This window comes from Otolemur garnettii, unplaced genomic scaffold (genome assembly GCF_000181295.1).
Source record: "Otolemur garnettii isolate 467f Iridium unplaced genomic scaffold, OtoGar3 scaffold00005, whole genome shotgun sequence".
In the NCBI taxonomy this organism is placed as follows: Eukaryota; Metazoa; Chordata; class Mammalia; order Primates; family Galagidae; genus Otolemur; species Otolemur garnettii.
In genome coordinates, this window is record NW_003852400.1 from 40,503,446 (window position 1) to 40,531,170 (window position 27,725).

At 39.2% G+C, this 27,725-nt stretch overlaps 2 protein-coding genes across 6 annotated transcripts in view; one reads left to right on the top strand and one right to left on the bottom strand.

Moving 5' to 3' along the window:
* The window catches only part of MIER3 (MIER family member 3), a 48,107-nt gene extending 39,858 nt beyond the window's left edge, over positions 1-8,249 (top strand). For all 3 annotated transcript variants that reach the window (XM_003782749.3, XM_012812394.2, XM_023518978.1), the window contains 3 exons: positions 3,830-3,957; positions 4,043-4,185; positions 4,294-8,249. In XM_003782749.3, the coding sequence (XP_003782797.1) occupies positions 3,830-3,957; positions 4,043-4,185; positions 4,294-4,751 (729 nt within the window). In that variant the 3' untranslated portion in view covers positions 4,752-8,249. The remainder of the gene's footprint in view (positions 1-3,829; positions 3,958-4,042; positions 4,186-4,293) is intronic.
* The window catches only part of SETD9 (SET domain containing 9), a 24,954-nt gene extending 7,048 nt beyond the window's left edge, over positions 1-17,906 (bottom strand). The window contains exons 1-6 of one of the 3 annotated variants that reach the window (XM_023518987.1): positions 17,741-17,906; positions 15,949-16,316; positions 14,116-14,239; positions 13,443-13,558; positions 12,502-12,607; positions 10,519-10,620 (exon numbers count right to left, since the gene is read on the bottom strand). In XM_023518987.1, the coding sequence (XP_023374755.1) occupies positions 10,533-10,620; positions 12,502-12,607; positions 13,443-13,558; positions 14,116-14,239; positions 15,949-16,316; positions 17,741-17,838 (900 nt within the window). In that variant the 5' untranslated portion in view covers positions 17,839-17,906 and the 3' untranslated portion in view covers positions 10,519-10,532. Of the gene's footprint in view, positions 1-10,256; positions 10,621-12,501; positions 12,608-13,442; positions 13,559-14,115; positions 14,240-15,948; positions 16,317-17,740 lie in introns of those variants that run through there. The other 2 variants (XM_003782750.3, XM_023518992.1) reach the window with 2 other exon arrangements.
* Positions 17,907-27,725: the final 9,819 nt, after the last annotated feature.

The following is a 27,725-nucleotide window of genomic DNA, read 5'->3' on the forward strand; positions in this document are numbered from 1 at the left end:
TTTTGAACGTAGGCATCTAAAGTGATAAATTTTCCTCTCAGAACTGCTTTTGCAGTATCCCACAGGTTTTGGTAGCTTGTGTCTTCATTGTTGTTATGCTCAAGGAAGTTAATGATTTCCTCTTTTATTTCTTCCTGCACCCAACTGTCATTCAGCATAAGATTGTTTAATTTTCATGCCTTTGTGTGGGGTTGAACGTTTTTGTTGGAGTTCCACTTTTAGTGCCTTGTGGTCTGAGAAGATGCAAGGTAAAATTTCAATTCTTTTGATTTTGTTGAGGTTTGTTTTGTGTCCTAGGATATGATCAATTTTGGAGAATGTTCCATGGAGCAATGAGAAGAATGTATATTCTTTATCTTTGGGATGGAGTGTTCTATATGCGTCTATGAAGCACAGTTGTTCTAGGATCTCATTTAAGTTCCTTATATGTTTGTTTAATTTCTGTTTAGGGGATCTGTCCAGCTCTGTAGGAGAAGTGTTAAAGTCCCCTGTTACTATGATGTCATAGGATATCATATCGCTCAGACTGAGTAAGGTCTGTTTGAAGAATCTGGGAGCATTTAAGTGACTTTAGTTGCTTTAAATCCACATGTATATGAAAATAAGATTACAACCCTTCTTTTCTTCTGAATTCTGTTTGCCTGAAAAATTGTCTTCCAACCCTTAACTTGGAGTTTTAGTTTGTCTTTTGAAGCTAGGTGTGTTTCCTACAGATAGCAAATGGATAGCCTGTGTTTTTTAATCCAATCAGCCAATTTTCCTCTTCAGTGGGGAATTCAGGCCATTAAGATCTATTGAGATAATTGATAAGTGTGGTAGTGTTCTATTCATCTTATTTTGTGAGAGTCCATTGCTTAGTTTTATCTTTTGCATCAGTGTGGAAGTTAGGTTCTGTCCTTTAATTTCTGAGTTCTTACATTGCTATAGATCCATTGTGATGGTCATTGTGTAGAACAGGTTGAAGTAGAGCTGTACTCAAGTCGTGTAGAGCTGGTCTTGTGGCAAATTTCCTCAATGTTTTCATACCAGTAAATGATTTGATTTCTCTGTCAGTTTTAAAGCTTAGCTTAGCAGGATATAGAATTCTGGGCTAGAAATTGTTCTGTTTAAGTAGATTAAAGGTAGATGACCATTGTTTCCTTGCTTGAAAAGTTTCATTAGAGAAGTCTGCAGTCACTCTGATGGATTTGCCCCTATAGGTCAACTGGCGCTTACTCCTGGCAGCTTGAAGAATCTTTCTTTTGTCTTGCCTTTGGACAGGTTCATCACAATGTGTCTTGGAGAAGCTCTGTTAGAGTTGAGGTGACCTGGGGTCCGATATCCCTCTGAAAGGAGTGTGTCAGAATCTTTGGTGATATTTGGGAAATTTTGATTTATAATATTCTTTAGTTAGGCTTCCATTCCCATGGTGCATTCTTCTTTCCCTTCTGGGATACCTATAACTCTTATGTTTGAATGCTTCATGAAGTCCCGTAATTCTGTCAGTGACTGCTCTGCTTTCTCTCTCTTCTTTTCTGCCTCTTTAACTATCTGAGTTATCTGAAGAGCTTTGTCCTCTATCTCTGAGATTCTTTCTTCTGCATGATCTAATCGGTTGTTGATGCTTTCTATTGCATCTTTAAGTTCTCTAATTGACTGCTTCAGTTCCTTCAGCTCTGCTGTATCCTTTCTATATTCTTTATATCATTCATTTCTTTATTTGATTCTGTTTTTTGATTTCCTTTGGTTATTTTCTACTTTATCAGCAATTTCCTTCATTGTTTCTATCCTTTCCTTCATTGTTTTCATCATCATATTCTAAATTCCCTGTCATTTCTAACATTTCTTTATAGGTGGAATCCTTTGCAGTAGCTACGTCAAGGTCCCTTGTGGGGGTTGCTCTGGACTGGTTTTTCATTTTGCCAGGCTTTTTCTGCTGATTCTTCCTCATAGGTGTTTTCTTTTACCTATTTCCTTGCCCTAATTTTCCTTTCACCTCCTCTTGCTGTGTAAGTTACTGTGCCTCTGGCCTAGGGTTTCAGTGAGTCCAGTTCTCCACTGCTTTTGTCCTCCTCATGGGGTCCAGAAGTCTCTCACTGACTCCCTGTGTCCCCAAAGGGATGTTTCTGGGCAGATCCCACCACCCAGAGATGCCTTGAGTCTTCTTTCCCCAGTCTCACCCTGCCCAGTTGCAAGGAAGCTGTTACTTTGCTGCCATCTTACTCCTCCCCCTAGATAAAAAATTTTTAAAGAAGGTGGCGCCCATAGTTCAGTGAGTAGGGCACTGGCCACATACACCCAGGCTGGTGGGTTTGAACCCGGCCAAGGCCAGCTAAACAACAATGACAATTGAAATGAAAAAAAAAAAAAAATAGCTGGGCCTTGTGGCGGGTTCCTGTAGTCACAGCTACTTGGGAGGCTGAGGCAAGAAAATCGCTTAAGCCCAAGAGTTTGAAGTTGCTGTGAGCCGATGCCACGGGACTCTACTGAGGGTGACTTGAGACTGTCTCAATTAAAAAAACGAAAAATTAAAGAAGCTTTGGTTGTGCTTTTAAGTAAAAGTAAAACCATCAGTTTTGTAATGACTTATGAAATTAACTGCATTCATTCATTCATTCCAAATACAATTACTACCCTACCACACAGTGTTTTATCAGTGAATAAGGCAGAAAAGGAGCAAAAGCAAGGCTTTTCTCTGCAAAGTCTTATAGTTAATGATGTTTATCAAAAGGTATATTCTATTTCTTTGTTTAAAAAGTTGTTCCTATATTATTGATCTTACTTGTATCCCAGCTTGCCCAGGAATCAGGAGAGAGATACAGAAATTTCTTTATGGGTACTAATTAAGCAGAGGAGAAAGTGTTTATTGGATAAGGATAAAGAATTTTGTTCATACTTCTGAATTCATGTCTGTGGCTGTATATAGTTAGAGGAGCCCTAGTTTATGAAGCCAAATTGGTGAAGCTCAAATTTTATTGTTGTTGTTACCAAAATCTGTTGGAGCTGAGAGCCATGTAGAGGGGAAAAAGCCCACTTGCCTTTAGCCAGCAAATCATGTTAAATTCTACATGCTATAGATTGTAGATTCCTTTGCCAAAGGTTCTTAATCTTTTTTGGATAATGGAACCCTTTGATAATCCAGTGAGACTGTATTGCTTCTCCTTAGAAAAGTATACCTGCATATAACTTTGGGAATTAATAGTTCCCAATGAAATCCACTTATGGACTTCTTAGGGGTTGGTTAACCCAAAGTTAAGAACCCTTCACTATTGTCAGAATCACAGTGAGGGTTCAATGAAGAAAAATAAAGGCTGTGCCAGTAGTTTAGAATTTTCAGTAAATGGGTAAAATAATTTCTGGATACACATTTGTTTTGTAAACTAATATATTCTAATTTTTATAGAAACAACTTTGGGCTTTTGAAAGTGGCCTCACTATTAAAAGTAAAGACATTTCATTAATAAAAGTATTTAAAATTTCATAATTGTGAGGATAGAAAATCAGATGCATGAAGTTACAGTGTTGTGGGGGAATAAATTGCTTTAAAAATGGGTTGAGTTTGTTACTTTATTTTTTATTTTTTGAGACAGAGTCTCATTTTGTTTACCCTGGATAGAGTGCTGTGGCATCATAGCTCACAGCAACCTCCAACTTTTGGGCTCAAGTGATCCTCTTGCTTCAGTTTTTTCTATTTTAGTAGAGACAGAGTCTTGCTTTTGCTCCGGTTGGTCTCGAACTTGTGAGCTCAAGCTATCCATCCACCTCAGCCTCCCTGAGTACTAGGATTACAGGTGTGAACCACTGCACTCAGCCTGTTAGTTTATTTTTAAACTTCAACTTTTTTTGATAGGTGAGAACTAGAACAGTTGCTGAATGTGTAGCATTCTACTATATGTGGAAGAAATCCGAACGTTATGATTACTTTGCTCAACAGACAAGATTTGGAAAGAAACGATACTACCATCACCCTGGAGTTACGTAAGTACCATGGGCTGGACTTCATGACTTGTATTTTTAACTGTGATGTGCAGTCATAAAATTACTGTGGTGGTGTGTTTTTCAGGGACTACATGGATCGTTTGGTAGATGAAACAGAAGCTTTGGGTGGGACGGTAAATTCTTCAGCCTTAACTTCTAACCGGCCTGAGCCTATTCCTGATCAACAGCTTAATATTCTCAACTCTTTCACTGCCAGTGACTTGACAGGTAAAATGAGGATCTGTTCATGCATTAGTATAGTTTGTTGTAAAATTGTGTCCTCGTTGTTTGAGATCACGGGACCCCTTACTTAAACCTTTTTCTTTTTCTTTTTAGCTTTGACCAACAGTGTAGCGACCGTCTGCAACCCCACGGACGTGAACTGTTTGGATGATAGCTTTCCTCCACTGGGCAACACGCCCCGTGGACAAGCAAATCATGTGCCTGTTGTAACAGAAGAGTTACTCACCCTGCCCAGCAATGGCGAAAGTGATTGTTTTAATTTATTTGAGACTGGATTTTATCATTCGGAGCTAAATCCTATGAACATGTGCAGTGAAGAGTCAGAAAGACCAGCAAAGAGATTGAAAATGGGCATTGCCGTCCCTGAATCTTTTATGAATGAGGTTTCTGTAAATAATCTGGGTGTGGACTTTGAAAATCACACACATCATATCACCAGTGCCAAAATGGCCGTCTCTGTGGCTGACTTTGGCAGTCTGTCTGCCAACGAGACCAATGGTTTCATCAGTGCCCACACTCTGCATCAGCACGCCGCCCTTCACTCTGAGTGACAGAGGGAAGGAACCCAAAACGTGGGTGTGCAGTCCCAGTAAACTTGAGGGGAGCTATCAGGTTTGCATAGTCTTTCACTGGAAGTTTGAACCTTTTTCACTATGACATCAGTGATGTCAGTATGTATAGAACTATATCTTGATTTATCAAGAGTATTTTCATTTTTCAATCCATAAATGTGGAAATGAACTATGATCAGCAGAGTTGGGAACTAAGATTGAACTCTGTGGTGCAGCTTTAAGCTCTGCTTCTCTCTTCCTCATCCCCCAATACCTCTTCTCCCCCTTCTTTTTCTATCCTTTTCTGTTCCCCACTGCCCTCACTCCCGATTTTAAAACCTGTAGACAGAGGCCACAAGCTCAAAACCAGCACAGATGTTCTGAACTGAATGGTGTGGCTTCTTTTCGTGTAAATTCCCTTTGCCGTAACGGATGCAGTGGAATAACAATGTTTACAGGTACCGATCCCGATCCCTGCTCAATGTAGCATTTTTTTGGTTTTATTTTCTTAATTAATAAAAGCAGGGGTAGGTTTCTTTAAACTGCACAAACATGCAAGGATTTTTTTAAAATGGAAACTTCTCTCATGTTATTCAACTAGAGCACTTCAGTTTACAAAACAGCAAGTCCATCTTTATGGAAGCCAGCACGAGGAACTGTGTGCAAATTATGAAGACACTTGCTTGGATCCTGTTTCAAAATTCTAGACCAGGGCTACCTTACACAGAATTGGCCATTTTACTGCCACGAGATTTCTGTGTAACATTTATGGCTAAAAATTTGGCATTTGAAGATGTGGTATTCAGATGGGGTTTTGTCCACCATTGTCAAGATTGTAATCTTACAAATCATACCGGTCATTGATAATTTAGTTTATCCTGAGGCTGTTGACTGGCAGAGGCGCAGTCTACAAAGCCTAGCATGTTACCACTCAATGGTTTACATTTTGAGACACCTCTTAAGTTGTTTGTAGCACTGCAGTTCAGAGTGTTAATATTTAGAGGGACTTCTAGATTTTATACCTAATGCAGTAGAACCTTGAAGTATATTTAAGCTTTTTTGTTTAGCTTGAACACCTGGCAAGAAAAATGTGAGTTCCTATCTGAAATGGAATGGTACGTTACCACTTTAAGTTTTAAAAAGTAATAGACCTTCTGACATATCTCAAACTTAGTTGTATTTTTATTCCAAACATTGTGAATGGGAAGCCATTGTCATACACTTTGGCTATTTTTGCTCCGTAGACATGTATCTTTAAGTTATAAGGTGAATCAAACATTATGTAATACAGTATTAGGATATAATAAGCTTTGGTTTTATAGTATAGTTAAAATACAGAATTCTTTTTGCACCGTCTTAGTTAAAATTTTTGATTTTTACTAGTTGTGTTGCTTTGCAAAAAACTTAAATGTTTGGCTGCATTGCTAATATTTGTAAGTTGCTTCAAGGTTGTGCTGATGAGTAGATAGGTTGTAGTGATTAGTGATTGAAAGGGAGGGTATTTATTATACAAACTGTGAACTGCAATGACATCCTTAGTTTTGGATGATGTGTTTTCTTGTTTTTCTTTGCAGCATTTTAATGAAGATTGCTTTGAAGTGTTTACGCGGTAGCACATTTACAGTAAAATTTAGTTTAGCACAGTGGACGAAAATAGTTAATAACTTAAAATCAGTCTTTAATTTATACATCTGAAGTCTAGCATTCCCGTATGCACACAGTAAATAATGGGTAGCCTGGGCTCTGTGTTGCTTTCCAATATTTTTTTCCATGGTTGTCAGCTTCTTATTGCTGTGTTGTTGTGCTAAACTTTGAACCTTATTTCTTTTATTAAAAATCAGTACACTTTCTATAATTTAGTAAGATACTGGCCATAATATTCCATTGTTATAACTTTAATTTTCACTCTGGGTTTACAGTGGCTGGTCTGTATAAATAATTTACACAAAGATGACTGAATGCTAATACCAGTTGCACTTAAATGAACATGCCCATTCTCAGTAGCTGATGCAGTAATATATTCAGTTTATCTATGCATTGCTGGGATCTTGATATAAGATGGAAACAGTGTTTCTTATCTAAAGTTTTGATTATCAGCAAGTTGAATGGACACTTTAGTTATTTAAATAAAGATTTTTGACCAAAATCCAGAAAATGGTATGAGAGAAAAATAAATTCCAGCTAGTTTAGTAGATTTTTAAATACCAATCTGATTTTAGCCTCTTAGAGAGTGCTAACTAGCTGGTAACGTTTACTTTTAATTCCTTGTTAAAATGAGGCAATAATTTGCAAGATTTTGTATATAAGTGTAAATTCTTCATATCTTTTTAGATCTAATTCAATATTTTCTGACTACTTCTGCCATGTATAATACCATTTTTGTGCATGCTTGATGTGACATTCATAAATTGTACCACTATGACTTTATCCATGTAAAATAGCTATTTATTGAATTTTCTTTTAAAAGCTGGATTTACTGTTTTTTTCTTTCCGTTTAAACATCTTAATAGAATTTGTTACTGTTTATTAAAAGAATTGCGTTTGAAAGCATGAAAATAACTGATTTTTAATCATATGAAGAAACAATGCCTTTATTATCAAGTGTTAAGCACAATTCTTATAACAAACTGTGATAAATTCTTTTTTTTTTTCCTTTGTCACATTATTTTCGTATGAACAAACCAAAAATTCATGGTGAGCAGTTGCAGTGTTGGCTGATATATCTTTAATGTACAGGGAATTTGCAGAGGACAGTGGATTCATTTAGAAGTGTAACTGGTGCTGTGATTATAGCAATACTTTACTTTTGTTAGTTATACTTCATCTTTTTTATGCTAGCTTTTTAAATGTTTGGTTTTCCTCTTGTCATGGTCAACTGCTGAATTTACTTGAAGGATGTAGAATACTGTTTAAAAAAATACTAAATCTGTACAATTAGGTCAAAGAATTGTGCAATTGTTTCCTTTTTAATTTTTAAAATCGAGGGTCATAAATATTTGAGAATGCCAGATCTGATAGAGCATAGTGATACTATTTAATTTAACCAAAGTCTCTAGTATTTCAACTTTGAATGTAAACTAACAAATAAACCTGACCACCAAGGAGATTGCCCAGAGTTTCAAAGCACATTGTCTACAAATGGGAATTGAAATAATTTATAAAAATATTGACATTACTATGTTTTTTAAAAAGTTCCTAATTTTTTCACTAAAAGGAGGAAACTATTAGTTTTATTGTTAAATATGGTAGATATTATTATTCCTCTTAGATGACCAGTGATTCCAATTGTCCCAGTTTGAAATAAGTACCCTGTGAGTATGAGATAAATTAGTGACAATCAGAACAAGTTTTAGTATCAGATGTTCAAGAGGAAGTTGCTATTGTTGCATTGATTTTAATATTTGTACATAAACACTGATTTTTTTGAGCATTATTTTGTATTTGTTGTACTTTAATACCTGGTGTACAGTTCCAGAAATAAAAATCTGGAAATCTTTTTTTTCTTGGTTTGTGTGAGTATTTGCCAAAAATAAGATTTTTTTATTTAATGAATGTTTAGCTGTACCAAATAGGTAGATATTATATCATTGTTAAATTGGTTTTAGATATAGTAAGACATCTGATACATAAGTAATAGAGGTGGCAGGGAAGTTTCCTTTAAATCCTCTATGGTGGTTTTCCATCTATAACCAAATTTTAACTATCTTGAAGATTATACCTCTAGATCAATTCAGGAAACACTTGAAACACTGTTCTAGGCAACTGGATCTTTTAGGAAAACATGGTATCTGCAATTTGATCAACTGTTACTTGACAGACTATATTTATGGTCAAATAGTCTTCCTTATCTATCCTATTCATAGTTTTAGTGAGCCTGGTCACATTTTTCCTGAATCTGTGTTTTAAGCTAATGATCTTGCCTTAGCCTGATTTCACAAGCTTATCCCCTAAACTGTATCCAGTTCTAGTCAATATGCAGTGATCAGACTGCACATATCAAAATTTTGTACAAGGCCAAGAAGGGGACAGAATGAAAGCAAAAACTGATGACTCGGCTTAGATGCTGGTCTAAAACCATATCCCTTCATTCTCAGGTACCAGAGGGCATCGGAGTAGGGGGCTTGTGTGGTGGACACATATACAGACGGAACCTCCAGAGGGGGACAAGTATGAGTATTTCAGTACAGCCAGTCTAATGCCCCATGAGAGCTACACAGTATTTCAGGCTTTGAGGGAAGGAGAAGCCTTGTAGAAGCAGAATAATCTCCAGTGACTTCTAGGCTACTAGAAATAATTTTCGCCATAATTTCCATAAAGTGTGTTTTTTGAGCCTGCTAGTGATAAATGCTATTGAGAAAAATAAGGAAGTGGAATGGAGAGTACTGGGGTAGGAGCTCAGGATTCAACTTTAATAAGGTGATTAGGCAAGGTGACAAGGGGAGAGTAAGCTATGTGGCCATCCAGGTGAAGATCTCTGCAGGCAGAAGGAACAGGTGAGGTGGGAATGATCCTGGCAGGTTCAGGAAGTGGCTGGCGTAGATATGCCTGGGATGGAATGAGCAAAGAGAGCCAGCCAAGTAGATGCTGAGGTACAGAGCAGCTAGGTCATGTATGCAAAGGACTTCAGCATTTATCCAGGACAGGAGCAGCATGTCCAGATCTGACTAACCTTAAAAGAATCACTCTTGGTGATGTATTCTGTAAGGGGGCAGGTATGGAGAGAGGAAAGGCAAATGGTAGGCTGTTGGAATCGCAACAAACTTATGGGGTGGAAAGCTGGTGGCACAGCAGTGAAGGTGGCTAGAATCTGGTTATACAGGTTTCGTGAAGATTTCAGGGGCCCAATAAATAACACCTTCCTTCCTATCCAAATTTAGAACTGAGGTCGGAACAGGAGTCAGGCCTATAGAGATCAAAGTAACTATTGCTAATAAAGTTCTGGGGAAGATGGTTTCAGAGCTCCAGCCATCTTGCTAATACTCCACCTCTGAACTAGACTCATTCTGTCATTGGCAGGGCGGGCTACTGCACAAGGCAGAGAATTGCCCAGGACACATTAGCCGCAGGGTCCACAGAGGGTGTGGGCCATCAGTGCCCAGTTCTCCAAACATACTCAGAAAGTCACTTCCTCCAGTGGGTGGAGAGAGGCGAGGAGTGTTACAAATGGAAGCCCTCCATATGAAAACCTGAGACATGGAGAATAGGTATTCCTCATACCAGCATGTATTTTAATTAGATTCCCACATGAAAACAACCTCGTGCATTTTCCGCCTAACCTGTATTGGTATGGAAATGTCCAAAGAGAATAGAAAATAAGGATCTCACATTTTCCTCTTATCCAGCTTGAACAACCTTTAAATTATACCTACATACCAGTTTACCCATAGCAACACAATAGACATTCTTTACTTGTACACATCAACAGTACTACAAGAATTGCTGGGGCTTGGTTAAAATTTTATAAATCAGCACAGCACTACACAAAATAAAAGAAAAATTGAAATCAGTTCAAGTAGTGAGTTTTAATTTAATAAGCTATTGTGTATTTAGGTGAAGCTCAATTAAAATTCTAATTGCATTACAAATTTGAAATTGTAATGAAGCAAATAGCTTTTATCATGAAACTGGAACATAAACATAATATCAACAAAAACATAAAAAAATTCCTACTCCAATTAGGTCTCAAAATATTTGCTCTACAGGTGGAACTCAGAGAAGTGAGTAGCAAAAACTTAAGATTAACTCAGCAGCTGAGTAGAAAACCTACTTTCACATTCAGAGTTAGCTGACAATCGTGTAGTAATTTGAAAAAAGCTCTTCTCCTTGTTTGATGTCCCTAAGTGCGACAAGGACGACACATCGAAGTGGGCTGAAAACAAAAGAAAAATATATAAAAGGTAAGTGTCTGTCAAGCTCATAAAAATATATGACAGATACAAGCTCATGTTTTTAATATAAACAATGTGAGGTTTGGGGGGTTTTTTGAAGTTTTCGGCCGGGGCTGGGTATGGGGCTGGCACCCTACTCCTTTGAGCCACAGGCGCTGCCCAACAATATGGGTTTTATATTGTAACTTTCTCTCTACTCAGGTTCCTTATGTTTTAGTTTATGATTTCTCTAAGGAAACAGTTATTATCCTTGATGTAGGCACTCTAGAGTATGTCTCTATCATTAAAAAGGTTCATACAACTGACTACCTCTTTGGAAAAGTCTATGTTTAGGACTCCAATACTGGTATCACAAAAAGGACTTTTAAATGACATTATAGTTTAACATTCTTTTATTGTGTAACTTGTATTCTGAAAAATGGAAATATTAAAGTTACTTGGAATTAAAATAAATACTTCTTTCTGGACACAACATGTCTGTTATATGTACACTTTCGAAGTTCTAATGGCATCATACCCCAGAGTATATGGGTAATAAAACCTAATTTTTTGTTTTTATTTATTTTTTCAGACAGACTTTGTCACCCTGGGTAGAGTCCTATGGCATCATAGCTCACAGCAACTTCAAACTCTGGGGCTCAAATGATTCTCTTGCTTCAGCCTCCTGAGTAGCTGGGCCTACGCACCTGCCACAACACCCAGCTAGTTTTTCTATGTTTAGTATAGACAACGTGTCACTCTTGCTCAGGCTGGTCTCAAACTCCTGAGTTCAGGCTAACCACCTGCCTTGGCCTCCCAGAGTGCTAGGATCACAGGTGTGAACCATTGCACCCAGCCTAGAAAACCCAATTGTTAAACATAAAAATGTGTAAAGACATAAAAGTTATCAAATTGGAAGCATTGTGTATAGTCCAAGATGAATATCATTCATCTTAAAAGGACAATTAAAAGCCTATATACAATGAGGTTTGCTAGCAACTCAGTGAAATGATACACAGATTATATATTCCTACAGCATTGTTAACAAAGAACTCAGCTTTTCAGAATTACTTGTATTTAGAGACTGTTATTTGAGTATTCTCAGACTCTCCACTTAATAAGCAAAAAATAAATGTTACATGAACATGTGTATCTTCTGGATATAGGCCTTATTTTCACCATAAGGATTCAGAACCTAATGGTGAAACAGGCAAAAGAAATCATACTGTAATTTGGCCTCTTTCTGCAATTGGATACTTTCTTGTAAGGTAGAGAGCATGATACTTAGAAATGATTAAAGTAAAAATATATTTGACGATTCTGTGGGTAGGAAGAACAACAATCATATGAAAAAACTTTTAAGGTTGGCTTGGCACCCGTAGCACAGTGGTTACAGTGCTGGCCACATGCACCAAGGCTGGCGGGTTTGAACCCAGCCCGGGCCTGCTAAACAATAATGACAACTACAACAAAAAAAATAGCCGGGCATTGTGGCGGGAGCCTATAGTCCCAGCTACTTGGGAGGCTGAGGCAAGAGAATTGCTTAAGCCCAAGAAATTGAGGTTGCTGTGAGCTATGACGCACAGCACTCTACCCAGGGAGACTAGTGATACTCTGTCTCACAAAACAAAACATGAAGGTTAATACTTACAAAGTACAGAATAAAAATGGGTAATAACAAGCAGAATAAGCTAAGTTAAAAGAAAATTTTAAATTTCAAATAAGCCTACATGAACACATTAAGGTGTGATGAACACAAAAATCTAAGTTACCTCTAATTTTTCAGTAAAAATGTCTTACTCCAAATTCTATACATCTTTTAATTAGAAAATATTTTGTTAAGTACAGCGTAAGATAGGAAATGCTCTTTTTAGAAGACTAACCTCAATTTGTCGTAGCTATAGGCAATGTTTGGAAGATACTGCTTCAGTTCGATAGGGAAAACGGCAGGCACATCAAATTCCTGGTAACAGACATTAGCTGCTCTGTCTAGGGACAAGCACAATATTTTTTGAAAAAGAACCATGATACAAGGTTATAGAAAACAGTATTGAATTATAACACTTGACGTATGTTTTTTAAAATTATTGGAACATGTTCAAAATAATTACTATTAGGTTCCAGGCACTGTTAGATTTTTTTTTAAATAAATCACTAGGAATGAAACTGTTAGATTTTATATATTTATATATACTTATATATAGTAAATAATACATAAAACAAAAGAATAAATAAAACATGTTTTATTACTTTATATACATACAATAACCACATGTTTATGTTATATACCATGTATAAATTATATTGTTTACTTTTTCTATACCAAGAAATAGAGGCTCAAAAAGGTTAAAGGTTAAATAAAAGAGGCTAACAACAAAAATTTATGCTAAATGTAACCAGTTGATCAAACTTTTACCTACGGGAAAGTCAAAGTCCTAAAGAAGGTAAGTGACTCACAAACTTAGCAATAGAAAGAAGATACCAGTTTGGCAATTAATCTGTAGGGCTACATTGAAGTGACAAAATAATCTCTAACTATGCAAAAATGCTAAAAAAAAAAATGATCAAAAGGGCAGTTGTTAACAATTGCCTATATTCACTGCAAAATCAGAACAAAAATAATAAAGAATTCCAAATGTGTATCATTGTTTCCCTAAATTCTCTCTCTTCCCTCCAAATACCTTCCCTCCAAAAGTTATAGTTACTTAAGGATTCTGAATAGTTGAGATGTTCCACTCAACTGCCTCTGGCGCTCAGTCATGTGGCAATGGAGTAGAATTAACCACATTCTATTTTATCTCACAGCTCTATGATGTTTACTTACCATTTGAACAATTGTTGACATACTGTCCTAAAGCCAGGGGATTATGAATTTCTGATGTTAGCCATGTACTATCACACATTTTTAAAGGGCCAAGTCGATCCCTCCCATTGCAAGATCTAAAACAGATGAAAGCATTTGCTATGAGGTTATTTTTCTGAATCTTATAATAGAACTAAAAAATACAAATTATTATGGCTCGGCCCCTGTGGCTCAAGCGGCTAAGGTGCCAGCCATATACACCTAAGGTGGCGGGTTTGAATCCAGCCCGGGCCTGTCAAACAACAATGATGGTTGCAACCAAAAAAAAAAAAAATAGCTGGGCATTGTGGCAGGTGCCTGTGGTCCCAGCTACTTGGGACACTGAGGCAGGAGATTCGCTTGAGCCCAGGAGTTGGAGGTTGCTGTGAGCTGTGATGCCATCGCACTCTACCCAGGGGGATAGCTTGAGGTTCTGTCTCAAAAAAAAAAAATACAAATTATCCTAGAATTTTACAAGTGCGATTTCTCTTTTAAAAAAAGGACTTTTGTCTAATCAACAAGACAACTGAGTTGTTACATAGAAGCTATCTAAATATATTTTTATTTAACGTACAAATGCTGCTGGTCATAAACGTTGTTAAGTGTGGCTTTGTCTCCAATATCATACTTAAATTTGAATGTGGGCATCACTTACCTGTACACAACTTTTGATATTCCTTTGTCATTCCCATCAATGAGTACCCCATCCAGGCATCTAAAAATAAACGGATTTCCAATGGACTGGAAAAAGACTGGCTCATACTTTTGATATACTGTACCTATTGCATAACAAGACAAGACATATTATAGCAACATGGAAAAATCATTAACAGTGTGGTAAGAACCTTTCTCTGAAATATAATCACATTCTCTTAGGTTACTTTTACCCTTTATTTTTTTATTTTTTTGAGACAGAGCCCCAAACTATCCCCCTGGGTAGAGTGCTGTAGCATCACAGCTCACAGCAACCTCCAACTCCTGGGCTCAAGCGAGTCTCTGGCCTCCGCCTCCCAAGTAGCTGGGACCACAAGCGTCCGCCACAACACCCAGCTATTTTTTGGTTGCAGCCGTCATTGTTGTTTGGCGGTCCAGGCTGGATTTGAACCTGCCACCTTAAGTGTATGTGGCTGGCACCTTAGCCACTTGAGCCACAGGCGCCAAGCCTACTTTTCCCCTTTAAAGAGTGAATGTCCAATACCAGATAGGACACAGAACAGACTTTTCCACGTAGAGTAACATATAACTCTCTTGGTTAATGATAACACGAACATCACATTTTAAGTTCAGTTTTACCAAGTCATATACATTTTTTTTTAAAGTAGAGTGTTGTTCGACATCCACTAAAAAGTCTTTTGAAAATGTATTTTGCTAATAATTTAATAATGTAGACATACATGGGAATAGATGAATCTGACATATTCAAGCTGTTATTCCATTTTCTGACAAAGTTGGAACAAAGAAAATTAATATTTACCAGGTGTTTCCTATGGGCCAGGCATGTTAATCTATTTAAATTTTAAGTAAGATTACTTAAGTAGATACTCTAAATAAATTTTAATAACTTATTTTAGTATTAATTTGTCAGGTTTTACTGGCTTGTTCTGGTTAGTCTTTACGGAGTTACGCTAGCTGTACAGCAGGAAACTCAGATTTTCTTGTTAGGGATATAAAATTAGAAAACAGCAGAATAACTTTTTAAAAACATGGTCTATCTGATTCAAATATTCACATACACACTCTATATGAAAAATTATATAATTTTTTTTTTTTTTTTGAGACAGAGCCTCAAGCTATCACCCTGGGTAGAGTTCCATGACGTCACAGCTCACAGCAACCTCCAACTCCTTGTCTTAAGTGATTCTCTTGCTTCAGCCTCCTGAGTAGCTGGGACTACAGGCTCCTGCCACAACGCCTGGCTATTTTTTGGTTGTAGTTGTCATTGTTTGGCAGGCCTGGGCTGGATTCGAACCCGCCAGCTCTGGTGTATATGGCTGGCGCCTGTAGGTTGTATACTGAATAACATTCTATTGAGCATTCTAGACAATGATCTTTCGCAAAGAAGTTGCCTTACTTTCCAACTATAGAAACGGCAAAGAAGATCTTTATTCAGCGATTTGTAGATTTAAACTCTTATATGTTTTGAGCCACACCATTTTTATCTTTAGTCATCAACTAAACCAAAGCAACTTATTCTCTAGTGCTAGGTAATTTGTACAAGTGGACCATCTTATTTTCTAAATTTAAACACTGACTAGAAAGATTTCATTAAAAGAAAAATGCATTTATCCCTCCCTCCCCTAAAAAAAAAATTCTCCAGGATACTTTCTAACACATAATTTACAAACAGTTTATTCTGAAATCAAAACTTTAAAAATCTACGGAAACCTGAGTTTCTAATTCAACCCTTCAAGGATTATAGGGCTAGGCATTTTGTTGAGTTTATATTAATCAGTATGTAAGAAACTTGGTAAAGTACTAATCATGTTACCAGGATACATAGATACAACCGCGCCTTTTGGTACCAATCCTTTAGTAACGAAGACACCTTTTCCAGCGGAAACCAAAGAGCTAGTTGCTCGAGCAACACTGAAACCCAATGTCTTATAAAGAATTTCTTCTGGTTTAAAGATATTTTGCAGTTGATGTCTGTTTTCAAGCTGTTTCACCCTTTGATGTTCGAGTGCCAGTAGGTCTTGATATTTTGATTTAACAGGTTCTGGAAGCAAAGTCAAGATTTCTGATTGCTTATCAAAATCATTTAAGAATAGAGCCTGGAAAACTTTCAGTAATGTTCCTAGGACATCTTCATCTGAGATAACTTTGTCTTTAGAATCCTCTGGAACATATCGGAGGGTCCTGAAAATTGGAAAAGTTTCTATTTACCACCCTTCAAATGATAAAAGCTAGGCTATCTTCATGCTTTCCAGTTTACTGGCCTCAAGGAACTACAAGACTATTTTGATGTGTTCAAAGGGCATAAAACTCAGAAAAGAATTGCTTGAGGGGAGCTCTATTTACCTAACTCCCAACACTACCCACACAAGTACCCAGTATTTATGAAAGGCCCACTCTGTACCAAATGGGGTTGGATCCTTCCATTATCCAGTTTTTGCAGACAAGGTAACAGGCTTGGAGAAGTTAGAAAACTTGCCGAAGGTCCTAAAGCCAGTGAGTGGGAGAGCCAGAAGCAGAACTGGAGCTCAGCTCTCTCCCCTACTACAGCCAAGAATCATCACCTGCGAGTCATTACATAAGGTGAATCCTCATAGTCAATGTTTTTTTTTTTTTACAGGCATGTAATTTCAAAGACAAACTTAACGTTATATACTTTGTCACATTCTCTCCGGGAGTATCGCGTTCTTTAATGACTGCATCACTTACTTCCATAACTTTAGTACATAATTTGCAATTGTACTAATTGTATTATTTTACTTTTAACTACGGGGCCTCATAATCCTTTAGTAATGATGCACCTGAATTCATGTGTCCTTAATGTGAAACTTGGAAAGCACTGTGGCTTTTCCCAGTTTTTTGTTAACTGCCCTTCCAGGAGGCCTAGTCTGCCTGTTTGGAGAGCATTGTTGACCACAAGTGCACCCTTTATAACGCCAGCAGTGTCACCGTCGAGGGCGACCTCCTCAGGGGCGTGTCCAAAACCCGACGTGCTTGTAGTCGCTTTTTGCACGTTTTTACGCGTTAGCTGCTCCAAGGTATTCTCACAGCCAAGCTGGGTTGCTTTCACCACATAAATTATTTGTATGGAGGTGTGAAAATAAACCTCGCTTTGGCTTTTCTGAGGAAGTTCAATCTTCTAACAATGCATCGGCGGAAGTCCGCGCACTCTCATGCGGTAAGAGTGGCCTTCTTTTAGAGTTTCTATTTTATTCAGAAACAAGTACACCAGCCGGTTCACGAGAAACGCCCGCAACGACCCGCGGCCAGCCCGGACCTCGCGGGCCTGGCAGCGCGGCGGACGCCGGGAGAGGCCGCAGGCCCCGCCCATCTAAGGCCCGCGCCCGCTTCAGGCCGGGAGCCCGCCCCGGCCCGGCCCCGCCCACCGCAGGCCCCACCCGCCGCTAGCCCGCTCGCCGGCTTCAAACCCAGACGCAGACTCAGACCCCACCCCCTAGACCCGCCCACCACAGACCCCGCCCACACGGGGCCGGCCTCCTCTGGCGCCCGGGCGGCTGCCTCTCTGCCTGTCGGCGGGTGGTTGCTTCGGTGGCGGCGTCCGGGAGCCTTTAGGAGGCGCTTCTGGTGCGGCCGCCCAGGCTTCTCACCTCGGGTTGTGGTTTAGGTTCAGCGCGATCCAGGGGACGAAGCGGTACTTGTAACGGTGCCATCGCTGCCACAGACCCCGCAGCAGGCGGCGCGGCATGGCTACCCGGCGGGGTAGTGACCGGGTCGGCGCGGGAGAGGCGGGTCGGCCGCGGGCCCGCCCCGGCTCGGGAGGAGCGGAGCCGCGCTGTCCCGCCCCTGTGGTTTCCGCCCTCAGAGTGCCTGGCACCGCCTGGCCGCTCTCGCCCCGGCTCCGGTCCTTCCCCTTTTCTGACCCCAGCCCGCTGCAGAGGCGCGTAGAGCTGGAAGAAGGCCCCTTTCTCCTTGTTTTTTCTCCTGTCGCCTGTGTTATTTGCGGGCGCGCTCAAACACACTACTCCTGGTTCTACGCAGGGGGTGGGTCTCATGGCTTCGTGGGCATCGTGCCCTCGAGAACGCATCCTAGGACTTGACCACCGAGTTTCTTTCTCTTGCCCGCCTGCCCCCTGGCCCGCTCCGCTCTGGGTCACATTCTCCGTCGCTGCTCAGCTCTCTCTCTTCCCCGACGCTCCTCTCCCTCTCCCTCTCAATACCCTGACTCTTGGGGAACAAGAGTCTCAGTCCTACTTTAGACATCAGGCCCTCCGCCACAGTGAACCCATGTGCCAAAAGTTACCAAGTTGTTACCAATACTTTTGCCAATGTATTCACATAATATAAAAAAAAAAGTGCAAGCGCGGTAGCTCACGTCTGTAATCCCAGCCATTTTGGAAGACCGAGGCCAGAGGATGGCTTGAGCCCAGGAGTTGGAAGGTCACAGTGAGCTATGATCAGGCGACTGACTGCACTCCAGTCTGGGCGACAGAGCAAGATGACCTGTTTTCACTCCACTTTTTCTCTTCATTCTCCTAAACACTCAAAGACAAAAGTACATAGGTAAAACGTGTTTTTAAAAACAGCTTTATTGAAATGTACAGTTGGAATATAATAAACTGAACATTTTAAAATTTATTTATTTATTTTTGAGACAGATGAGACAGAGTCTCACTACATCACTCTTGGTAGAGTGCTGTGGCATCACAGCTTACCACAACCTCAAACTCTTGGGCTTAAGTGATTCTCTTGCCTCAGCCTCCCAGTAGCTGGGACTACAGGTGTCTGCCACAATGCCTGGCTATTTTTGGTTGTGGTTGTCATTGTCATTTAGCTGAGCCAGGCTGGGCTTGAACCTGCCAGACCTGGTGTATGTGGCTGGTGCCCTAGCCGCTCAGCTACAGGCACTGAGCCAGTTTGGTAAGTTTTTGACATACAGATATATCTGTGAAACTGTCACATTTGGGATAGTGAACAAATCTGTCATCCCCAGAAGTTTCCTTAAGACCTGCAATCCCTCTCTCCAGCTCCCTCAATCCCCAAGCAACCATTGATCTGCTTTCTGTTGCTATAGCTTTGTAGTGATGTATTATCCCTTTAAGGTAAGTATTTTTTTATTCACTTTGGTAAAGTTTTGTTTAGAAGTTTTGCATCTTGTTTGTGAGAGTTGTTCTGTAGTTTACTTAGAATGTTTTTACCTGGTTTTGGTATTTGGGTTAATGCTGGCCTGATAGGCAAAATTTGAAAGGACTTTCGCAATTGCCCTTACACACACACACACACACACACACATATATCACACATTTAGGACAGGTTTGTACAAAGCTCTGTTTTGATGGGGGAAAACTACAAGAATATCTTAACCATCTTCAAATCACTGTTTATTAAGAGGTAAATATGTTAGTATCATTTCCTTAAGTTGGAAAATTGGCTTCCCATTATTTGTCTGAGAGTGAGGATGAATCCATACCTGAAGCTGAAATTGAACATCTCAGAACTAGAGCAAATCCAGGCAAATGCCAGTGACCTCAGGACTAATTTGCTCTATTCTGGAAGAAATAAAGGGAAAGAGTATTTGCAATGTCTTTCTTTATTTCACTCTGCTAACTTACAGAATGTTCACAAACTCTAGAGGTCTTTCCCTCAGACTGTGCTTAGTAACTTGGAATAATCCAGATTTATCTGACTTGCTAAATGGAGTCCATTCGGTTCCAGAATGGGTTAATAAATGGCATACAAAGTGCTTTTGGTCTCCAAAATTACAAGGAACCAAGAGAACTAGTTGAATTCTTACCTATGGTAATATACTTGTCTGAAAGGAAAAAAGCAGTTTTTGTATATTTTTTCTAGTGCTTTTGTATTTATGGTATTAATATTAAATTTTGGTTAGCTAAGTAATTCATGAAAACAAAATATATCTTGCACATCTGCCCATGTTAGTGTGTATGAATGTACTTCATTCTTCCGTTTTTATGGTTAGATGTTCAAGCTTAATATTTATTGTAATTTTGTGGTAGATATACTTCATGGAGTTTTAAGAAGTTCTCTCCTATTTTTGACTTTCCAAGAATTTTTGCTTGTCTTAGATTTTATGATGAATATCAAATGCTTTTCTTTCTGCTGTTTGTTGAGATAACCAGATAGTTTCTCTCTGTTCTTCTGTTAATACAGTTAATTATAATGCCACATTGTCAAATTATTTTGAAGATATGGGGATATTCAAAATCTCTGTGTAATCTTATGTCTTGTTTGGTAAGCTGTATTTTTCATGGAATTTGCTCTTTTGTCTAAATTATCAGATTTCTTGGTATAATGTTGTTCATAAATATTGTCTATCTTTTTGTTGTTTTTGCAGTTTGGCCGGGGCCAGGTTTGAACCTGCCACCCTCGGTATATGGGGCTGGCACTCTACTCACTGAGCCACAGGCACTGCCCAATCTTACTATCTTTTTAATGTCTGTTAAAAGTGATCTGTAGTAATAATCCACTTTTATTCCTGATTGTGGTGATTTGTGTTCTTGTTTCTTCTTCATCAGTGTCATTGGGGTTTGCCAATCTTCAAAGAAACAGCTTTTGACTATTAATTGTCCTGTTTCTTTTCTTTTTTTTATGTCTGTTCTTTATGACTTTATATACTGTGGGTTTATTTTGCTAGTTTCTTAAAATAGAATATTAGGTCTCTGATTTTTGTCTTGTCTTTTCTAATAGAAACATCTAAAGGTATAAATTTCCCTCCAAGCATTATTTTAGCTGAATCCTAGGAATTCTGATATGTTGTGTTTTCATTATCTCTCAATAAAAAATATTTTTTAAATTTCCTTATAATTTTTTTTATCCATGGATTATTTAAAAGTGTGTTTTAAATATTTGGGATTTCCAGGTATCATAGTGTCATTGGCTTTTTATTTTAATTCTGTTGTGGTCAGGAAACATGTATAATTTCAATTGTTTTAAATGTATTGATTTTTTTTTTTGTTACAGTATATGCCCTTACTTGATGAACATAACCATATTCTATGGTTGTTTAGTGTTCTATACATATTAATTAGGTCATGGTGGTTGATGGTGTCCTTTAGATCATCTATGTCATTAATGATTTACATAAATTTTTCTTTTTTTTTAAAGAAAGAGTCTTACTTTATCGCCCTCCATAGAGTGCTATGACACCACAGCTCACAGCTACCTCCAACTCCTGGGCTTAGGCGATTCTCTTGGCTCAGCCTCCCAAATAGCTGGGACTGCAGGTCCCCGCCACAAAACCTGGCTATTTTTTGTTGCAGTTTGGACAAGGCTGGGTTTGAACCTGCCACCCTCGGTATGTGGGGCCGGCGCCGTACTCACCAACCCGATTTACATAAAATTTTAAATACATATGAATGAGGAACAACAGATTGGCAGACAGTTTTATAATATGTCCTATATAGCAAGCAAAAGGTTAGCTTGGTAGGCATGGAGATGGGCTTGCTGTCCAAACCTACCCTCTTCTTTTGACTCCTTTTTCCTACTTCCTATTGTTTCTAGTTTCCCCTAATATTCTACCCAATTGAAGATAAGGATATGTGGGCTGTATTTTTTCATTTAAAGCTCTTTTATGCTATTTCATGTAGGGAATATAATCTTTAACATCAGTGCCCTAAAAGTCCGCAAATAGAGCATGTGTCCCTGGATGGATTGCAACTTCTGTAGTTCAAAGTGAGATGTAACTCTGTCTTTCAATATTTATTGAGCTTCAACTATATCCCAGGCTCTCCTGCAGGGGACAGATGCTAAGTGAACACATAATGATGTCAGATAGTGATTAATGGCCTGCAGAAAGTGAGGCAGGGTACTGGGAGGAGAATGGGTTGAACATCAGATGGGGCCCCTCCAGATCCACTGTCTACACCCTGGGGGACTGACCAGTTTGCACAAGATCAGGGTCCCTTGTCTCCTTGCTTCGATCGATCAATGGGGACTGCTGGCAGGAAACCGTAGAGAAGGCAGAGAGGGAGGTGTGGGTCTCTGTGTATGGCTGTATCCTGACCAAAGGTTCTTTTCATATAACCTTTGCTCTTTCTGGGTTTCTTTTAGGCTAGGGGTGGCAATAGCATTCCATTGGCTCTGGCTCCAGGGCTTTGTACCATCTCCTTGTGGTTTTCCTTCACCCTATCCATGCCTTTATGCAATTCTCAAATTGTCCTAATCTGTGTGTGTTGTCTGTTTCCTGCTGGGACCCTGATCGCTTTAAAAAGGTCACCTGCAGTGGGACTAGGGGTAGCTACTGGGGTTAGGGTGATGCCATGAATGACTGAGACCAAACTGACAAGAAGGCACCAAACTTGGAAAGAACCACAAGGAGAAGCTCTAAATAGCAAGTGCAAAGCCTGTAAGGTGGGAAGGAGCTTGACATGTTCAAGCAAGGAAAAGACGATCAGTGTGGCTGGAACATGAGAAAGTGGAGAAAGGGAAAGATGAACTCAGGGGGAAAGGGAGGCGCCAAATCTCAGGGAGCTGGAATTCTTAGTGTGATGGGAAGTCATTGGAGGGTTTGAGCAAAGGGCCAATAAGATCTGATTCATGTTCTTGAAAGAACACTGTGAGTATTATGTGGAGAAAAAGTGGGCAATCACCACACAGGGAGGCTAACTAGGAGGCTAATACAGAGCTGATGGGGGCTTAGACTAGAGTGGTAATGGGGAGATGGAGAGGGTGGGTGGATCAGGATTGTATTTTGGAGGAGGAACTGACAGGACTTGCTGATGGATTGGATATGGGAGGGTGAGGTTTTGAAATGCCTACGAAAAATGTAGGTAACTAGTTGAACATTTACATCTGGAGCTCTAAGCCATAGCTGGAGATAGATCCTTCAGCCAGAGGAGGGGATGGGATCACCTGGGGAGAAAAAGGAGATGGCAAGAACATAGACCAACAATGACCATGGATCCCACGAAATGCAGACCTGTGACATCTTGATCAGAATCGGCTTTGGTGATGACTTTGAGTGTGTCTGAGTGTGTTCACGAGAAAATGTGAGGTGAGGAAGGGGAAACAAGTGTACACATTTCTTTCAAATGAATTTTTCTGAAAGACAGAGAAACAGAGCCAAAAGTATAGAGGAATTTGCTAAGATTGAAGATGGTACAGCATGTATGTATATTGACATGAATGGTCCAAGAAAGAGACAGATACTGGGGTGTGTGTGTGTAGGCAGAGGATAGACAGAGGAAGTAGGAGACAGAACTTAGATTTCACAATTCTTTGGTGGAAGAGAGAATATTTAGAGATGGTGGATATTCTGTAGGCTATTTGAATAGCTGTGTTATCTAATGCGGGCAACATAACTGGCAAATATTTACTCACTGACAGCTATATGCCTAGGTATAGCTTCAAAAGATTACAGTCTAGTTGGGAAAACATAATTTATAGACTAAATATTAATTGCCATGGGGTTTTAGTGTGAGTTACTAGAGTGGGGTAGTGCTTCAAAGAAAAAGTAGAAGTGGAAGGGAAGAGATAGCAGAGACCTGCACTTCTGGGGACGCTAGGAGTCCCTAGGGTCTTTTCTGGAGTCTACAATGACAAAATTATTTTCTTAATAAAGATGTTATTGGCTCAGCGCCCGTAGCACAGTGGTTACTGCGTTAGCCACATACACTGAGGCGGGCAGGTTCAAACCCAGCCCGGGCCAGCTAAACAGCAATGACAACTGCAACAAAATAAAATAGCTGGGTGTTGTGGCCGGTGCCTGTCGTCCCAGCTACTTGGGAGGCTGAGGCAGGAGAATCGCTTAAGCCCAGGAGTTTGAGGTTGCTGTGAGCTGTGACGCCATAGCATCTACCAAGGGTGACACAGTGACACTCTGTCTCAAAAAAAACAAAGATATTATTATTTCTTTAGTCCCTTTCTTTGACAAGGGTAGAATGGAGTTTCCCAGACATCACATGCTGTGTAATAAGACGACAGACAGAACTCAGAAGCACACCTGAGACTCCCACTGTCTTTAATTAAGCCAGAAATAAAATTGACGCTGGGAAAATATAAAAAATACCACACTTTATTTATTTATTTTTGGGGGGGCAGGAGGAACATGTTATTTTTCATAAAGACATGTTATCCAATTTAACATGTCATTGTTTTTTCGTTACTGCTAATGACGTAATACATACATAAACATTTATCAGTTTTAATACTGATGCAGTAAATATCAATAGCTATAAGCCACATTAAAAAACACTCTTTGGGCGGTGCCTGTGGCTCAAAGGAGTAGGGCTCTGACCCCATATGCCAGAGGTGGTGGTTTAAGCCCAGCTCTGGCCAAAAATTGCAAAAAAAAAAAATTGTCAAAAGCCAAAAAACAACTCTTTGGGGGTTCTTGATAATTTTAAAAAGTATATGATGGGGGCAAAAGTGTTTGGGAAGCTTGGTGTTAGAACCACCACGTATTGTGATTCAAACTTTTGGGAAGGAAGTATGTGACAAGGCATTTCATCAGATGTTGAAATCAACACCAATTCTGTGGTGTTAATAACAATAGTATGTTGCATACTGATTAAATGAGAACAAAGTACTTTTTAAGTCATTTTGTGTTGCTGGACCTAAAATATTGCAAGAAAAGGGCAAGACAAAGGGTCTCTGCTAGTGTGATGTAACAAAAGCCACCTCTTCCTCCAGCCACTTTCCTGCCATCTACTGCAAAAAAAAAGAAAAAAAAAATTGTAACAGATATACAAATGTATTGGGAGTCTGGTGTGCATGATGCCCCATGTGTTGTTTACGACATGGTTGTGGCAGCCTTGAATGTCGGCTGGGAGGATTCTGTGGCAGCAGTTCTCAGCTGCTGATACCAAAAAGTTTGAGAACTACGAGCAAAGGTGCAGAGGTGGGATAAAGTACGGTGGGTCCAGAGAGCAAGAACATAATAATGAGAGCAGTAGAACAGAAATTTTGCATTAGGAATAGAAAATAAAGTTTTGGGCAGAATAAGGTCAGACCCTTGGAAAACCTTGACATTTAAGGTAGTATGCAATAGTCATTGAAAGTTCTTGGGCAGAATGCTAGCTAGAAACAGAGTTTGGGAAGCTCAGTAGAACAATGGTTAGCAGGATGCATGCATCAATAGATGCATGAATGATATGTGTGATGGATGGACGGCCAGCCAGCTAAGAGTAGGGTGGTCCTGAGAATAGGAGCCCAGCAAAAAAGGCATCAAGAATCTTGATGTTAAAAAAAGAAGAAGAATCTCGATGAATAGGGGCTGGGTATGGTGGCTCATGCCTGTAACTTTGGGAGGTGGAGGCCAGTGGATTGCTTACGCTCAGGAATTCAAGATCAGCCTGAGTTAGAGCGAGGCCAGGCCCCCGTCTCTAAGATGGGCATTGTGGTGGGTGCCTATAGTAGCTACTTGAGAGGCTGAGGCAAAAGGATCACTTGAACCTCAGAGTTTGACAAGGTTGCTGTGAGCTATGACAGTATATCACTCTAAAGTGAGATCCTGTCTCAAAAAAAAAAAAAGAATAATCTTGATGTAGGGATTAACAAACGGTGGTATATATATACCATGGAATACTATTCAGCCATAACAAAAATGGAGACTTTACATCTTTTGTATGAACCTGGATTAGTAAAGTATCATAAGAATGGAAAACCAAATATCCAACGTACTCAATACTAATATGAAACCAGTAGATCATCTAATAGAAGCCCCCACAAGGGAAAAACTCAATTCAATTCAAGTTAGGGGAAGGGAGAAGGGGAAAGGATTGGTGTGTTCTCACCTAATAACAGAATGTAAGGGTATATGGCACCCTTTTGGGGTGTGGGGCACAACTATAAAAGGGACTCTTAAAAAAAAAAAGGAGAGAATCTTGTAGCCTCTCTTCTGTTGTAGAGTGTTGAAAGGGGCTAGGAAAATAGGAATATCCTGTAATAATAATCATCCAATCTAGGTTTCAGACAGGAAAAATGAAATTCTTAGTGATTGCTTTGAGTATTTTTTTCTATTTTCTAAAAGAAGCCCTGAGATGTCTCCTCTAATCCATAGAAAGGTGCGAAGTAACATTTGATTTTCAGATGTTTGGCAAAGTCAACATGCTGTTGAGAGCATCTTTTAAATTAAAGAAAAGTTTTACTGTGCTGCCCTCTTCTGGATATTGCATAATTGTCTAATTCTACAGTGTTCATTTAGTACGGGCTGGATTGTCACTGAAAAATAGAAACTCAGCTGCAAAAGTAAAGAAAAAGAAAAAAAGGAAATCAAGATAAAGTACAAAAAGAAACTAAATAAAAATATGCAAACTTAGAAATGGTTTTTCAACTTTTTATTTTGAAAATTTTAGTGTGTATGAATTTTTTTTCTGTTTTTATGTAAATTTAACATTAGCTTTCTGAGAGTGACATTTGTCTATATAAGCCCAATCCCATGATCACACCTTTTAAAATAAACATTAATTCAACATCGTGGCTATATAGCCTAAATATAAAACCCTCTAATTGTACCAAATTTGTTGTTATAACTTTGTTATTTTGTAATTTGTTTTTAAATATGGAAAAAAGTTCTTAGATTGCATTTAGTCTACTTTAATCTGGTCTAATTTAATCTACATACTGTTTTTGTTTTTTATGACGAGGTCAAGCTTGTTTTGTGTAATGTTCTATGTTCAGCATTTTCCCAAATGTTTTCTCATAATTTAACTCAGCTTATACAGTAGACACGCACATTCTCTCTCTCTCACACACATACATAATGTGTACTTCTTACTGCATCAATAGTCACATAATTTCAGGCTTTCTCACTATTGCTAATGCTAAATGTGCCCCCCCACCACCTTTTTTAGACAAAGTCTCATTCTGTTGCCCAGGCTAGAGTGCCATAGTGCCAGCCTAGCTCACAGCAACCTCAAGCTCAAGTGATCAGCCTTCCTCAGCTTCCCAAGGAGCTGGGACTACAGGTGCCCAACACAATGCCCAGCTAATTTTTCTATTTTTAGTAGAGACAGAGTCTTGATCTTGCTCAGGCTGGTCTCAAACTCCTGAGCTCAAGGGACCCTCTCACCTTGGCCTTCCAGAGCGCTAGGATTACAGGCATGAGCCTGTAATCCAAGCCCAGCCTAAAATGTGGCCGCTTTGTTGTTGTTTAGCAGGCTCTGGCTGGGTTCGAAGTCATCAGCCCCGGTGCACCAGGACAGCATTCCAACCATTGGGTTACAGGTGCCCAAATGTGGTCACTTTTAGAATGTGGCAACTAACAGACTTCCACTGGAAGATACTAGTGTCCCTTAGTACTTAATAAGCAATCTAAGACGTGAGACTCTCTGGGTATGTGAATATTCCGTTTCCCAACAACGTTTTACGAAATGATTTCAGCATCAATGAGGATGCTTGCCTGAGTCAATTTTTACACTGAGGTTCACAAAATGATGCATTTTTATTCTGTCACCCTTTGTATATTTATTCAGTAGTTTCTTAGTCAGTTTTCTTCTGTAAAGAGCCGTGTTCCTTTTCCCACTCCTGCTCTCTAGTAATCATGGTGGACTCATGGATCTTTGAAACTCAGTGTTTTAATATCATTATTTCATCTGACGTTCAAATTGCCCCCGATTTAGTGTGTTGGAGTCCTATCAAGCTGTTTTCTTTCTTTCTTTCTTTCTTTTTTTTTTT